Below are 16,979 nucleotides of genomic sequence, written 5' to 3' on the forward strand. Positions count from 1 at the left end.
ATAAAAGCTGCCTTTCCTTAAGCCTTTTTACATATCTTTATCTTCTGGCTGAATGCCTTATGGAAGAAGAGCATGAACAGATCCAGATTAGGTATGGTTTAACAGTATAAACACTTTATTACACATCACACCTGTTTTTTTTTCCATGTAGTTCCTAGAGATCAAAACAGCGGCTCTAGCAATGAGTGACATACAAGTGACATTATCTATTACTGGTCATAAGTGGAAAACATAAGAGTAAAAAAAAAAAAGAAAAAAAGAAAAAAAAACAGATCTGTCGAGTCACAAGGTATCAGGAGAGGATGCCTCCAGCAGGCAACATGCGTTTATTTCATATATTATACAGACATCTCTGAGTGGAGACAGGAAGGGGACTGGGGCAGACCTGGAATCATTGTATTTGTAGAGAAGAAAGAAGAGGGGAAAGGCAGAGCACAGGGAGACAGAGAAAAGAGAGAGTGTGAGAGAGAGAGGAGATTAGATCATTTCCTTACAGAAAGTCAAAAATCAAAAGAATTTAAGACATGTAAAAATCCAGATGGAATAGTAAAATTAAAGTTCTTACACACATACACTCAAAAAAAAATATATTAACAAAAAAAAAAAAGAATTCAAAAGAGTCCAGTGCAGGACGTGGGGAATATACAGAGCCTGGCACCTCTAGAACTGGGCACAGGTAGTGGGCCTGGCCCCTCCAGAGCTGGACACAGGGAATCGAAGCCTGACACTATGCAGGCAGCAGCCGTTATATGTTCTGACAGCACTGCATCTTTGGTTTATTTTCAGTGGTGGGTGGGACATGTATGGGGACAACGTTGTTACTTGGGGACATGTCGTTTTCACGTCTGTCAGACATCTGCTTCTGAGACACAATGCGGTAAATTTCTGGAAAAAAAAAAAAACAAAAAAAAAGATTTGTGGTAACATACAGAAAGATTAAGAGGACCTGTCAATAGACCAAGGCATGTATTTAATGATTTAGCAACCAATACTTAAACACACACAAACACACACTTTTTTTTCTAAATTTAAGTTCCGAACAGACCCTCACCTAATCATATTTTAAAACCATTAAAATGCCACAGATGGGTCATAAATATACGCCTTTACTCTTAGGACTTAATCTCTGCTCTGATGGGGCTCATACAGTCTTTTATGAAGATGAGAATCAAAGACTTAGACCAGCGGTTGCCAACTGGTGGTCTGTGGCTCTGGCCCGTGCGCCCCCCAAATGGGGTTAGAAGAATGCCGCTGGCAGGGCGCTTCAGCCAGAGCCGCGGACTATGATCCCAATATGGAATGCAGGCTCAATGAAGTGACCTGGTTGCGTCTTTGCACACAACACAGATCTGAGCCTGCGATGGGAGAGTGTGCGGGTTGCGTCCAGATAGTGTGGGCAGGTTCTGGCATCATGACGTCACTATGGGGGAAGTTTCTTCCCCCTTTGAGTGACACCCGGCTCCCTGCGCATGCGCGGTCTGGAGCTGGTAAATTTAGTGGCCCACGGGACCGAAAAGGTTGGCGACCACTGCCTTACACTGTCGAGCTCTGCCTGAACTTTACTCCTGCCAAATCCCTCGAGAACTGATCACTGATCATTTGCACATTATCACAAATCAGAATCCCAAGAAAAACAACCTGTCTGTACTAACAGATGTCACCCCCCCCCCCCCCCCCCACCCAAAAAAATACAAATCCTTTATATAAAAAAAAAACAAAAAAAACAGGAAAAGCTTGATATCCTTTAGCCCTTTAAGATGTTATAAGAATATCTGTACATGAATCACTGCTGGCAAAAATGCAAAGTCAGCACTTTGTGTACTGTTCTCCCTATCTTACGACCTTGAGAATATTTGCCGCGGTGTCCAGAAAGCATTGCCCTATGCCTCCCCAAAATACAAACAATACAACACAAGATCTAAGGACAGGAAAGTACACAGAAAAATAACTTTCCAAATAGCTAGTGATAAACTAAATGTCAGGCAATCATATTTTCTAACAAGCATTTGTTTGCAAATGTATTTTAATATAACATACAAGAAGCAGTTAATAAAGCAAGCAATAACTTAGAAGTCTAAGCCAAACTGATAGTAAAAAAAAAACTACAAATGCTAGCAGACTGTACAAGCTTCCCCGAGCCAGTTTGCTGTTTAGTAGCTCAATTTGTGCATCAAAAGTCAAGCTACTGGCAATGACAATCAGTTCATATCTTCTTTCCCAAGTAAATTTGGTAGCTTTTCATCTCTGTAAAGGTTCTCATTTATCCAGGGTATGTCTATTAGAAGGTAATCACAACTGGACTTGTATTGGCAATGTTGAAGAAGATTCGTAGCTTATTCAAGTCAATTCATCATGTCTACTGAGTGCCAGGTAGTTTCTCCAGCATTTATATACACAGAAGTAGCACCTTAATCCAGTCATCATGAAATGTGCCAATGCATACCCAACAGCATGGGAGGTGTGAACTTTGTGAAACCACCCTGTTCTACTTACATAAACCAATCCTGGTGTCACACAGGGTGCATAGAGGTTAACAATTTTACCACATGGCTGAAGGCACCAATTGTCAAATTGCCAGAGCAGAGTAGATAGAAAATGGGATTATCAGACGTTTCATAAATCAGCCTGAACCTAAAGCTGACCATAAATGCATTTAACATTTTTTTAAATCTATGTAATCATTTGATCAAAAGGATGTCAAAAAAGTGCCTGACTAGAGTAGGTAAGCGGTCCATAATGGTTGAGTCAGAATACTTTAAAATATAAATCTATTAGAATGAACATTTTGGGCTTTTGAGCAAACAAATAATTTCCAGTCAATATAAAAAAAGGTTATAGCATTGATATGTTTAAAGACTGGTTGAAAAATGAAAATAGCAGAGGGCAAAACTGCCAGATTAGGTGAAACTATCAAAACAATTAAGCCTCCCAAAATGTTTCTACCACTATGCCCAGAGCCATCTGGAAGAGATCTGAGTTTTTTATTGAAGGGGAATACAATGCAATCTCTGATTTAAAAAAAAACGGGAAAGAAAAAACACCAGTTGCCAGTTTTAATTTTGTAATCCGAAGTATAAAAGTAAACATTGGTAATGGATTGTTTGTTGTATACAAATCAACTACCCCAATTACTTGGAGCCAACAACAGCTCAAGTCAATGGAGGCAGTACTCATGTTTTACCTGTCAGGATGGTCTGGAAAGCAGCCTCCACATTTGTAGAATCCAGGGCTGAAGTCTCAATAAAGGACAAACCATTCTTTTCTGTATAAGAAGGGAAACATTTTAGTCCAAAATAATTGAGAACATATCAATAATAAATGTTGTAGTAGCACTTAGAGAAACAGAGATTTACAGCAGCAAGGCAATGGATGTCTGCATGGCCCCTCAACAGTAATCAGCATTTTTACATCATAGTGTAAAGGGCCAAGTCTGGGTTTCCTAATGTAAACTTTGATATGGTACTGAAACGGTACTGTGATAAACCCATTTTTAAAAGCACATATGAATAGGTCATGAATATTAATACCAGACGTCTCTAGCACCAGTCTCCCACAGACCCCATATATGCAGACTTATCACCAAAGCAAACTATTCAGACAATCATTATAAAGGAAGGGTATGTGTGTGTTTTAACATAACATTGGTTCCTACTTATAAACCTCAAAAAAAAAAAATCAGATTGTACATTAAATAGCTTATTTCCTCCTTACTGTATTTGAGGAACAAAACAGAAACTGATTGGTCATTAAACGCATCACTGACAATCTGGCAATTGTTCTATGATCATGGATTTTTGGACATCCCTCATATTTGCATAACTAACTTACATTTTCCTGCATGGAAGGTGTTTGTATGTTTGTTTTGGGAAGAGGGGGGTAATGCATTTTTGGCACAAAACATTTTATTTACACTGTGACTGCCATGGGGAAGTGGTGCGACAGGGTTCAAACCTAACATTTTAATTTTGTGTCTCCAGGACTAATTTAAAACAGGGACAGAAGACCCATCACTGTTATACATCAGGCAACTAGAGATTGCAAAATGCAGTGCAGTGGGTGTGGGTTTTATTTTAAAACAAATATTGGTGAAAATAGAGTTCACAAGATTTATTTAACAGGAAGTATCTTAAAACCATGCAATAATTATTAGTTAGTTCCTCATTTTGAAAAACCTCACTAATATGTGATTACAGTAAATAGGTCAAACAACTTTTTTTTAATGTTTAGGAAGATTTATAAAGTACAGCTTAGATATAAAAAGGGCATTATTCCAACAACAGTTTTAATAAAGCAACTGTTTAGACAAATCACACATTTGGAATTTGGAGGCCAAACTAATAAATAAATAAAAAAATGAAGGAAGGACATGTGAACCATTGGTGTTGAATGAAAATACAATATTATCAACTCCTAAGGCTTAGTCTACACGGACTGTTTCCCCAGCGTTTAACCTGAGGCTTTTAAAGCCCATGTTTGAAGTCCCCATGCATTCCAATGGGCTAATCTACACCAGGACGTTTCCTTCAGGCACGTTTTTAAGCTTTATTTTAAACGTTGCTTGCAACGTTTAAAAACTTAAAACGCTGGTAAATCGCGGGAAAACGCGTCCATTGATTTTAATGGGAGCGTTTTCCTGCGTTTATGCATGCTAGAAATAGTCAATAAAAAAGCTTCCATTGATTTCAATGGAGGATTTTACAAACGTTTTAACAATGGTCTGTGTCCTGTGTCACTATTCCATGTGTCATGCATGATTACATGTACTATGCTGTTAAAAATTAACACCTATGCCTGGCACGTGTGAAGATTGTCTGCCATTGTGTTTGCTTTTGGTGCTATTCACACCTGCAAATGATGTCATTCATTATCACTTGTGTGTAGTCATTGTCTTTAATTGTGCTTCACTTTGCACTCTTTTGACTATTCTGTGTATACTGTTACATTTGTCACTGTACTGTTGCATAATCACATTATCACATGTATGCAGAGATGTATGTACTTCCTGTACTTGCAGAAATCACTTCCCAGGGTTACAATTTGCATTTCTATCAAGTGCTAAAACGCTTGCAGAATCGCGGTAAAACGCGGATAAACGCGGCATAGACGTTTTTCAGCTTTTCCCAGCATTTAAAAAAAAAGTTTTAAAACGTTAAAATAAATGCATAAAAACGCTTATAAACGCAGTAGGAACGTTTACATGCCTTTTTACAAAACGTCCATGTAGACCCAGCCTAAACAGATCTTGTACTATTTCCTTTCATCAGCTCAGCACACAATGACAATTCCTACCACTGGAGGCAGTGTGGTAGAGTCCCTGCTGAGCATTATCTGTATGACTAATCTTTGCTGACGCCGACCAGAAACAGTGAGATTTTCGCAAATGCAGAGCTATCAAAATAATAAAGCCAATTCCGCAGTGCTAGTCCCAGTAATCTTAGTAATGTACAGGAAAATGGTGGTACAATCTATGTAAATCCATAGTGTTAAAAAAGGGCTGCAGATTCGGAAATATACAGCTGGTTACTTAACATGTGCAGCTTCATTTTGACCAATTTAAAGTTTGGGTGAAGTCAAACTTTCCATCTACAAGTCATCTCCAAGTGCCTGGTCATTAAGTGGCATTATGAAAAGTCCTGAATACTGGTCAACATGGATACAAAAATCTTGGCTTTGGCTTATCTTGTTCCCTACTTTTGTCCAATCAGTGGGGGCTTGATATTCATCTCTCCTGTATATATATGTAAACGGTTTACACAGACACTCCTGTTAGAGAATAAAGTTCCTCTACCTCTAAATAAATATATTAATAATAATAAACACTGAACACAGCTCATTAGAATTATTCTACACCCACCCCAGCTGCATACTTGCCTGCTGGCAATGGCCATTCTGAGAAAAATGAGCAGCTGGGTTGAAAGTGTTTTAGTATAGATTAGTTCAGGAAAATTACAGAAGTTTGGGTAGAGGAGTTTATCTTTAAATATAAAAAAAAATCCCATAATATGAACCCTGACAGGATAAAACATGGGGTAAAAGGATAAAACACTGGTAACTTGTGCTGTGTAAGCTCTGGTATTGGTATTAGTTCCAGGACATCTGATATGCACATACATGTTCAAGGTCAGTGACTCACCAAGTAGTGAAAGCAGAATAGGGATGGAGCCTGCACATTCAAAAAGCCAACATTGGCAGCACCCATATTATATTTGCCTTGTTTAACCCTTGAGATGCAAGTTAAAACCTAAAGGTGAAGAACTAATGTAATATTATATTAAGTGGGTGGCTGATGTATTCTAAATTCTGCAAAGGAAACCCCTGAAAAAGCAGTGTAGTTCTGATTTCCTATACTGGGGTACATAGGCCGCTAAGGCACTTTATGGCAGACAGAAAAGCATTGAAATAAACACACTATATAAAAGTATACAACATGTAATGACCTGCAAATGCTCTGGCCTCATCAGTGGGCACTGCTCTCAGGTGGCGCAAGTCACTCTTGTTGCCAACCAGCATGATGACTATGTTGTTGTCTGCATGGTCCCTCAACTCCTTGAGCCACCTTTCCACGTTTTCATAGGTAAGATGCTTAGCAATATCATAAACCAGCAGAGCACCTACAGCTCCTCGATAGTACCTGTAAGAAAAAGATTTGCCGAGTCAGCCATATATAAAAACTCAGAGTAATATTATTAGGCGCTCAGCTTATAAAACCAAAGTCAGAACTGTGCATAACTTGGCATGAAACAAAGAAAACAGAACGAAATCAAGACATTTGATTGTAATGCATAAGAAACCCCCACATTTCCCCCCCAACTTACGCAGAGGTGATTGCACGGTATCTCTCCTGCCCAGCCGTATCCCAAATCTGAGCTTTGATTGTTTTACCATCCACCTGGATGCTCCTTGTAGCAAACTCCACACCAATGGTGCTTTTACTCTCTAGATTAAATTCGTTACGGGTAAAGCGTGAAAGGAGGTTACTTTTCCCAACTCCAGAATCACCAATCAGAACCACTGCAGGGAAAAAAATAAATATGGTAAAGAATTGGTCTTGTGTTTAGTAAAGGACATTGAAAAATGCACATATCCATACCTTATAAAAGAAATTTAAAATAGACACCCCCTCTAAAAAAAAAAAAAAAAAAAAAAAAAAAAATTATTGATTCTAATCTGATCAATAATCCCATATTACATTTATTGCTAGATACCGTTACCACAATAGCAGAAGATTATTTAAAGTAACTAATTGATGTGAATAACCAGGTTGAACATTACCAAAGGCTCATGCAGACTTTGTGGTTGGCAACTCATTTCCATTTGGAGATGCTCTCCCTCATAGTAAGTAGCTGACATTTCATTTGCTCCAACCAAACCCCTAATGTTATGACTGCCAAATGCATTCAAGCAACTGTCGCTAAAATGAAAGTGCCAATAAACGTATTTGCAGCAAAGTAAATGCCACTCGTGCTGTCCATGGTGCCAAACACTACTGTAATGAGGAGAAATCACTGACTGAAAAATATTTGTAAACAGACATGTCAGGTTGTGTAGATCTTCCCCCAGAAGGTACAGTATTAAAGTTGGGATCCGCAGGAAAAAACATCGAGTACAGCAGGCTTAAAATAGTAGGTTTTAATAGAGGCTGCAGTTGATCCTTTTCACCACAGCAGCGTTTGGATGAAGGCAGTGGTGCACAGAGTGCGAGGGGTATTTGCAACCTTCCTTCAGGGAAGTTTTTTGGTGCTTGCATTTAAAAAAAAAAAAAAAAAAAAAAAAAAAAAACATTAGTAGTTTACTGTGAAGTAGATGTCAACTCATAGGCATGAACACCATCTAATAAGACTCAAAGCTGTATTAAACCAAAGAGGCTTGGTAACGCACGTTCCCACATCACTGAACTTCCACCACCACACCCCTAAGTGCTATACAGCATATTCAGCATATTGTCTGCACTCTGGCACCCTTCTCTGCACAGTCCTTATATGTTGTGACCCCCAGCTACTGAGTGGTAATTTAGACACTGCTGGGTTGATCAGAACAGCTACTTTCTGCAGTTGAACTGCAGGTTTAATTTCTGTAGTCCCACCAATAAGCAGCTCCCTCTTGCACTGTTTTGTCAGCACAAACTAGATTGCACCACCAAACACAAGTGATCAATGATTTAGCATTAAAGAAAAGTGAAATGGTGTTTAGTTCGGGGGGAAGCAGCAGTGCATCTTGTTACTGTCACCATGCAGCATATAAAGAGAGTGGAAACTGCTACATAATTTTCATCTATGACGATATGTGCAAGTTCAAACCTGTTTTAGGATCAAATGATCCCGCATCTTCCCAGCTGCTGCATAATTGACAGCTGGTGGCAGTAAGTGGAAATAGTACTGTTCATGGTTTCCCCTATTCATTCCCTTTGGGGCTTACGCTATCATGCAGCATCCCCGGAGTGGCAGCCTTTCCTGGCACAAGAAAGCAGTGTCCTAGTGAAGTTTTGATCTGTTTAATTCTGATGCAAGAGCTGATGTTCTTAACAGGATTTAAGTAGTTCAGGTGATGGTCATCATTACATATTGCAACAAATAAAGATGCATGCCGGTTTGAAATGACCCTGTTGGGTAAAAACGTTAATAAAACAATCATAACCTATAAAAGAAGGAAACAGATACATTTCCAAGGGTTCTCATCACTGAACAGAAATCTGATTACTAGAACCAGTATCCCGAAGTCCACTGGGAAAGCAGCAATTTATAAAGTATCCTAGGTGCCCCTGGAACACTTGTTGGTTCCTTCCCCTGACCTCACATAACTGCCAGAGAACTTGACGACATCAGCAAGGGTTGTAGAGGACCCAGGAGATCAAATCCGGTTTCTGGTGTTGACCTTCTAGTGGATTTTGGCAACCCGTTCTAGTGATCAGAGCAGTGTTTAGCAGAACGGGCCCCAATAAAGGTATGTACTGACTTCATTTTTACAAGGACAAGATCACTTTAAATATTCTGCAGTATCATAAAATTCTCAGACATTACAAAAGACACTTATTTTTACTTGGCCATTATTTTAAGAAATGTGATTTTCAGGTACAGAAAAAGACATTGACATTTAAACTTACACAAAGGTTTAAAAAAAGAATCCAAGGTGTCTCTGGAAAACTAGAATGGGCTCTATGTATAGACCGAGCTCCCAGATCAGTGATGAAGCCTCATTTAACAAAACAGCTGCAGTTTACAGTAATCTTTAGACACCCCGATGCACCAGTCTGACAGGTCCACCTACCTTACAGACAGCTCGTAATCATTTGCAGGGGTGACAGCTGACAGAAGCCAGCCACAGCCTAGTTGAATGAACAATTTATTTCAAAGAGAATGAGTAAGAAAAGGTTGTGCAAGCTCAATGGGTTGTTTTAACCCTTTACCAACCAACTGTATTAGTTTAACATGTAGAACTGGAGTGATTTCACCAAACTTTGAGACATGGTCCGTCCCAAGTGTGAGAGCTATTGGATATCTAGGGCTTTTAGGATACAGGAGGTAAGAGTAAAGGGAGAACTCTATTTATTAGGATGATAATCATTCACAGGACAATGACTGAGCCAAAGGCAGGGACAAGAAACAGAAAGTTCCAGCATTGGTGGTAACAACCACTTAGTTATGATTATAGTTAGTTGATCAAAGTGAGTGAACATCATTAAATAAAATATGGAAGGTAAATCTTTTTCTATTTTGTATTTTTGTGGACATTACATAGCTTGAATTATTATGAAAAAGTATTTACATAGCGCCAATATATATCGCAGCGCTGTAAATTAAATAGGGGTTGCAAATGACAGATACAGACAGTGACACAGGAGAAGGAGAGGACCCTGCCCTGAAGCGCTTACTATCTATCTGCTTTAAAGTAACTGTCAGACATTTACATCTAAAATCCCTTCCCAGGAATACAAACCACAAGTTGTTCGCCATTTCTTATATTGACCAAAATAAGTAATGTCAGCCTTGAGGATTTAGCCTTATTCATTACTGGCTCGATAATGTCAATGGCCAAATACTAGTACCTCACAGGGACCTCCACTCATGCCAGGAACCCTGCTTCTTGGCAAACACTACATGTAGCATCTCCCTGCAGCAGCCCCATAGCGAATGAATAGGGGTTGCAATGAGTGGTACTTACTGCAACAGTTACATGGGCAGATGCTGTTTCAGTGCTGTCGTGCAACTACAGGATCCTCAGGGGATCAAGGATGACTATGGACTTTGTGCACTGCTGCGTAATATTATGGCGCTATATAAATACTGTGTATTAATAACAATATTAATGATAATAATAAATTCCCCGTTGGAGCACATTTAAACACAAGGTTTTTTTGCCTTTCTCTGATCAACTATGTCTACAGGGTTTTATCTTGGATATGTTTATTTCCCTAGTGGTTGAACTAGATGGACTTTCTTTTTAATGTTTGAGGGGCTGGTGCAAATTTATCCAAATGGTATTTTCAAATGATTCTATGATGAACATATAAATTGATCCCTTTGTGACAGGCCATGTAATTAATGTAATATGTATTTATTTAATAACCAAACTTTTTAATTTTTTTTGACAAAATCATAAATACAGCATAGTTAATGGCTAGAATAAAGGTTTCTGTGTGCTTTGAAATTATTTTACATACCTTACCATTAATCCTCATGGAAGGTGCAGTTAGGAGGCAATCACACCATAAATAAACCAAGTAGAGATTTTTTTTTTTTTTTTTTTGCAAAAGAGGTGTGAATGCTTCCCAAGCTGTCCATACTGACCATACAGACTGCGTGATCTGCTTTTCATTTACCCAAATCTTATATTGTGAGGACTTACCTACCTAAAGTAAACAAACTGTTTATTTTGCATCCAATCAGAAGAGGCCCTTGTACTACAGGTGTTGATAGTTCTAAAAGAAAGGGTATAATCGGATTGAAATGTAGACAGCCTTAGGTTGGATATTAAAGCGGAACTACTCGCGATACTCACCTATCCCATCGTAGAGCGACACCAAGTTGCTTCTTTTCTTCCTCCTTACCATCTTCGGCCATCCTGATTGGCTGTGAAGGAATGACAATTTTCCCGGTTCGCGCAATGAAGCTGGGTCTTCCTGGCAACCGATGCTGAGCAGCAATCAGGAAGGTAAGAAGGGTTATTGTGGAAAGGATATCGCATCAAGCTGTGGGATCAAGAATTTTTTCAAATCCTTGGAAGTTTAATTCCATTTTAAAGTGTATGTCTAGCCAATATGTTAGTTTTCAATAGAGCAAGGAAGGGTTAAAACCCAGTGCTCAACCCAGAAATTTTTGTAAGCTGGGTGGAAGCCCCTGAATTGTGACCCAACTCATCAGTAACCACCCTAAAACAGCCAAGTTGTTGCCGAAAAGTGCCGGGTGGTGCACCCAGCTAAAAGGGTGCGGGGAGAACACTGAAACCCCTTATTTTTGTTTTCTATCTGCACCAAGTATGGAGATGTACCTTCACATCTTGTTCTTAGGACGCAATTGGAAACAAAAGGAAATCTCTTTAAAGTGAACAAAATGTTTATCCCAGACATTCCCCCACCTATTGTTCTGATGACAACTGGAAATGTTGACTTTTCCATAAAGTGGGTATATCTCCCCAGCAGTACGGATAGCAAAACATTTGACAGGGAGCCTAAAGGTGCGTACACACTTCCAATTTTTATCGTTCAAAGCGAACGACGAACGATCGATTGGGCAAAAAATCGTTCGTAAAAAAGTAACCAACGACCCCGACGAACGAGGAAAGTCGCTGGAAACGAACGACCGGCGGATCGGATTGGACGACGATCGTTGAACATCGTTCGTGTGTACGGTCGTTCGTTGATCGTCCATGGTCTGAGCATGCGTAATGAACGAACGTTCGTTCACTTTCCTGTCGTGCACATAGTTTCTCTATCGCTCAAACGATCTATTGTGTGTACAATATCTACGAACGATCGTGTCGTTATCTCTATGTGCAGGATCGGTGCTATACGATCGTTCGTAGATATCGTGCAGGATCGTTCGTCGTTCGTTTTCCAACGATAATAATTGGAAGTGTGTACGTAGCTTAAGGCTAATGTAGCCTACACACTTGCAATGGTTCTTGTCCAATAATCGGATCTTTTCCAACGACAATTGTTGCACGTGGGTATGCAGCCTAACCCCTCCCCTTTATCAACTAAAAAAGTTGGCCCTTACAATTTAACTTCAATGACCGTCTGGGTCACTTTAAGACAAAAAGACTTCCGTTTAGAAAGTGTACAAATGTAGAAGATAAGCAGCTCTACATATTTGAGGCTATCAGTGTAGATTTGGCCAGGAATTTTCATTCCATTGCCCTTCCCCCGATCAGTGAGCAAAGAACTCATATAGGTGAGCAGTCTTATGAAGCGCATGATTGCACTCCGATACTTGAGAGGATAAAGGTCAGACACATGGCTACTGTTACAATGTGTCCTGGCCAGTGATGAACAAAAAAGAATGAGCTCAGACAGGCTGAGACAAGCATGCAGGTGTATGAATTCTAAAAGGGCGGCTATGTGAACTCACAAGTTATGCCCTGTGGGTTTTGCCTTAGATTGCCCACTTTCTTTAAAGAGCAGTGAAATATTTTTTCCTGCCAAGAGGGAAACATTCCAGTCACAGATGGGAGGATGTGATGTTTGGAGAGAGCTGCATGCTCAGATTAGTGAGGTGTGCTGGGATCACTGGACAAGTTTTGTAAAGTTAGCCGGCATTCCATTGACATAATAACATTCCAAGATTTAAAGAGGAAATCCTTTATTGAAAATGCCGGTGCACCTTTTCTTTCTAGAACAATCTTTGTACTTGCTGTAGGTCATTAGGTCTCTCGTTGGGTGCCAAGAAAGGTGACGCAATGCATTGTGCATCAGGGACTTAGGTGATTTCACAGGGCGTGTTGTGTGATTCACCAGAGTCACAATGAAATGACACCCACGTGTGCAAAAGCTGCAGGGTGGCTACTGGGAGCCCTGGGCTCTCCCTAAACCCAAAGATAACAGGCGGCAGACTTAGACTACCACATTAACCCCTACGTGTCAGAAAGCCAGGAAATACATCATAGGTTGTTCACCTGAAAAACAAACATATGTGATGTATCTGTGTTACATGTCAGGCATTGCTTTGCTTGTCAGGACATGAACACCACTGACTGATAACAAAGAAGGAGGAAATGCCGCCATGATGACAAGGGGTCAGCCATCTCTTTGCCAATAGAGTACAGGGAAGGACATTAGCAATCCATAAGTAATAAATTAACTCTCCCTCAACCTAACCAGCTGCCCAGTCAGTCCCATTCCAAGCTTCCAAATATCTATAATTACAGCTGATAGCAATTCCTTCTCTGCAGCTGAAAAGGGCCCAGACCTGTGGCATGGGATGGCACCTTGGAGAGGGAGCAGCGGGTCAGGGGAAGACAAAACTGGATATGCTGGGCTGGTAGCTGCTTTGATGCAGAAACAACAGCATAGGAATCATACCAATCTGTTTTTTTATTAGATTAGAAGACAGAACGTCTGGTTCAATGGAAAACTGGAGCAAAAGATGTATTGAGGCTGCCACTGATAACCTCCTTCTGAAATGATTGCTACCTGGCTGTCTCTGGTTGTGTACTTTAAGTTCAAACTCTATAAATGAATGTAGTCAAAGTAAAAACCCTAATTTATGCACCGGCTCTGTATCAAAAGCAAAAATCCACCGGAAAAGCTTGACAGCCAAAGAGACAATTTCAGAATCCAAGGTTGGAAAAATGCTATAGCACTGTACATTTATAAATAATATAATACACATGTTCACTCATACATACATTGCGCTCCACTCCCTTCAATGAGCTATTAACATGAACAAATAAAATAAGTTGAGGAAAACCCAATCATATGACCTGTTAAAGTCACATGATCAGCCTCTGCTCCAATCACAAAGTTCTCTCCACAATTTTAAACAGAGATTACGGCATACAATACTAAATATGAATGGAATATAAAAGGAAGATTAGATGAGGTGTAGAATAATATGGTTGTGTCCAGCTGATAATTATATCGGCTCTCCATTATTAATAAATAGACCTTGTAATATGTAACAATGGGCTAAATGGTGAAGTTAACAAATAATATTTATAAATCTTTACTACAAAGTACTACAGAGTTCACACACATTGGTGAATATTACTGTCAGCAGAATGTGACCAAGTAAATGATAAAGAGAAAACCCGTACAGCAAAAATGAGGACATGAAATTTGTCCTCTATGAAAATCCTAATTGCTTGGTTGTCTCCAGAGATGGGACAGCGACACTTATCCCACAAAAGCTTCTGTGCAGATGTGGCCGGTGCACAAAATAAGCACAGAGCAGAATGTAAACAAACTGATAGATTGATATGAGTATACATTAGGTGGGCACAAAGGATAAATGTACTTTATTTCATCTTTTTAAAAAGGTGCTATAGTAATGAATATTGTATTGCAATCACCCCCTATTTGGCCTGTGCATGATGTAATGTGTACATGCAAAGCAGTAAAAAACAAAACAGTGACAACTTTGTCAGCCTTTGACAATGGTGTCAAAGGCCACGCACACACGTGCAATAATTGCTGTTGGAAACAAACCACTAACGATCGACCGTTTAAAAATCGTTACCAAAAAATTAAACGACAGGCCAACGACACCGATGAACAAGGAATGTCGCTGGAAACGAACAACCGTCCCGACGGATCTGACTGGGCGACGATCGTTCGATATCAATCGTATGTACGGTCGTTCAGTGATCGTGGATTGTTCTGTGACACACTTTCTCTGGTAAATGTCACTACCTGCATTGTTCAAACGATGGTATCTAGTGTGTTTACATTATTGGTGGTTTATATTTGAACGATTGTATTGTTTCAGCATGTACAGAAGCGTGCACAATATGATTGTTCAAAATATTTGTGAATATTCGTTGATCGGGCGTTAATCGTTCATTTTCTAACGACAATTATTGCCCGTGTACATAAAGCCAAAGGCTGCCGGAGACAGCTGACCTTTTTATTTAAAAGAAGAATAATAAACTTTCATACCCCTGTAACATTAGAGATGTCCCAACTCCTGACAGTCATTTTTGCTGGACAGCCTGGTCTGCATGAGAGAAAAAGGCCAAGACTGACTGCTCCTACAAATGGTCTTCAACACTTTGAATCCATAACTTGGAACAATTATGTGAATAAGAGGCTCTTAATCACACAAAATAAAGGATCAGGCCGGTGGTTACTGCAGAACAGGGCAGGCGGAGGCCCTTCTGCAAAAACCCAACTTACCTGCCTGAAATGTGAAAAAGCAGAGCCGTGCATGCGCAGCATCAGCTTTGGTTGCCAAGCAAACTGGGCAAGCTCTGCTTCCCTTACATGTGCAAGGGATGAATGACCCCCCCCCCATGCCTGCGCATGAGTTATGTCATCCTATAACAGCCAATCAAAACGGCCATATAGGGAGGGAGAGAGAGAGAGAGAGAGAGAGAGAGTATCTGGGTAGAAGAAAGGAGGATAGTGGCGCCTTGCAATGGAGAGCAGATAAGAGAGTTGTGCGGGTTTAATTCCGCTTTAAGTATCGAAGGCAAACAATACCAGCCAGGCATGGTATGCTCATTGCATTGTAAAAAAAAAATTTGAAAACTAGTGAGATATCTCTGCATACCGAATTGCACAGCTTTTACATTTTGGGGGATGGAGATTTTAAAATTACCAATTGGAAAATAAATATTTGATAAACTACAAAATAAAAATCATAAAATCTGTTGAAAGAAGAATACACAAAACTTAGTAAAGTGTTTAGCAGAGGTATCCATGGCCGTAAAACCCCTTCCAGGGGCACAAAGTGTGACAGGACCACCCATCTAACCTTCCTAAGAAGCAGAACACTTTGTAAAAACAGGAATGGGGACAAAGAATGATTATGAGCAGAGTATCCAGGCCTAACATATTCTCCTCAAAGCAAAGTTTATGTTTAACTATTGCACTGCACCAAACCTAAGTCAACAGACTACACATAGGAAAAACAAGAAATACCAAGCAGTATCGGTGGACAATAGGGATCGTTGTGGCTTTTGTAATTGTTACCTTAACAGATATTAAAAGTAAGGGCGGGGGAACTGTTCATGCCAAGAGAACTTCAGGGATCTTTGAAGGATTTTTGATAATGAGGGAAAAGTAAACAAGACTTGGACAGGTCTCTGTATACCCCCCCCCCCCCTGTCATGTCAGTGCTGAATGTCTCTCTATCCCAGGCCTCTGTCAGCCATCCTCCCTCCCGAAGCCTCCTCACCTCACCCTCTGCGACCTAAATCTATTTTTCAGCCCCCCTCTGGCCGACATCCCCTCCCCCCTCCCGTCGTCACCTCAGACACCTCCCGGCCGCCATTACCTTTGAACAAATAATCATATTCGTCGTCCCGGGTTCCCATGCTGGCGGTAAATGTAGTGCTCCGGATCTGCGGCTCTCGGCAGCAACCGACAAAATCTCCAGGAAGCCCGGCTATGACCGAACCCCTCCCTGAAACAGGAACAACGCTTCCGCCCAGTTCTTGCCGGAAGTAAGGCTTACAGCACTTCCGGGTTCAGCGAAGCACATCGCCGCCATCTTAGTACACCCATTCTCCTATGCGACGTCGATGATTGTTTTCACGTACGTTTTATTTGCTAGTGTTATTTTAAAGGAAAATATAGTTTTGGTATACAAATTAAATAAATTAATGTTGTGTGTGTGTAAAGTCGGTGAAAAGTCCTATTTGCGTAAGCTGCAAAATGGCGCTTTGTGCTGCAGGAGGTGAGGCAATATGGCGGGCGGAGTGTTGGCAGCTTTGACACTGCGGCAGAGCGAACATTGCAATAGAAACACCGGGCTGCCGGCCTTATAGTCAGCTGGACTTGTCATAGTGATAAAAGGAAATAAATAGCGAACCCTAGCTTTGTATAG

The 16,979-nt window shown here is 40.3% G+C and overlaps 1 protein-coding gene across 1 annotated transcript; it reads right to left on the minus strand.

Moving 5' to 3' along the window:
* Positions 1-92: 92 nt before the first annotated feature.
* On the minus strand, positions 93-16,586 carry RAB11A (RAB11A, member RAS oncogene family). The gene is made up of 5 exons (XM_072402613.1): positions 16,428-16,586; positions 6,816-7,011; positions 6,438-6,631; positions 3,182-3,262; positions 93-885 (listed from the first exon to the last, which is right to left on the minus strand). Exons 1-5 carry the CDS (start codon positions 16,465-16,467, stop codon positions 746-748), a joined length of 651 nt encoding a protein of 216 aa, XP_072258714.1. The 5' UTR covers positions 16,468-16,586; the 3' UTR covers positions 93-745.
* Between the last annotated feature and the right edge of the window lie 393 nt (positions 16,587-16,979).

Source organism: Pyxicephalus adspersus, chromosome 2 (genome assembly GCF_032062135.1).
Source record: "Pyxicephalus adspersus chromosome 2, UCB_Pads_2.0, whole genome shotgun sequence".
In the NCBI taxonomy this organism is placed as follows: Eukaryota; Metazoa; Chordata; class Amphibia; order Anura; family Pyxicephalidae; genus Pyxicephalus; species Pyxicephalus adspersus.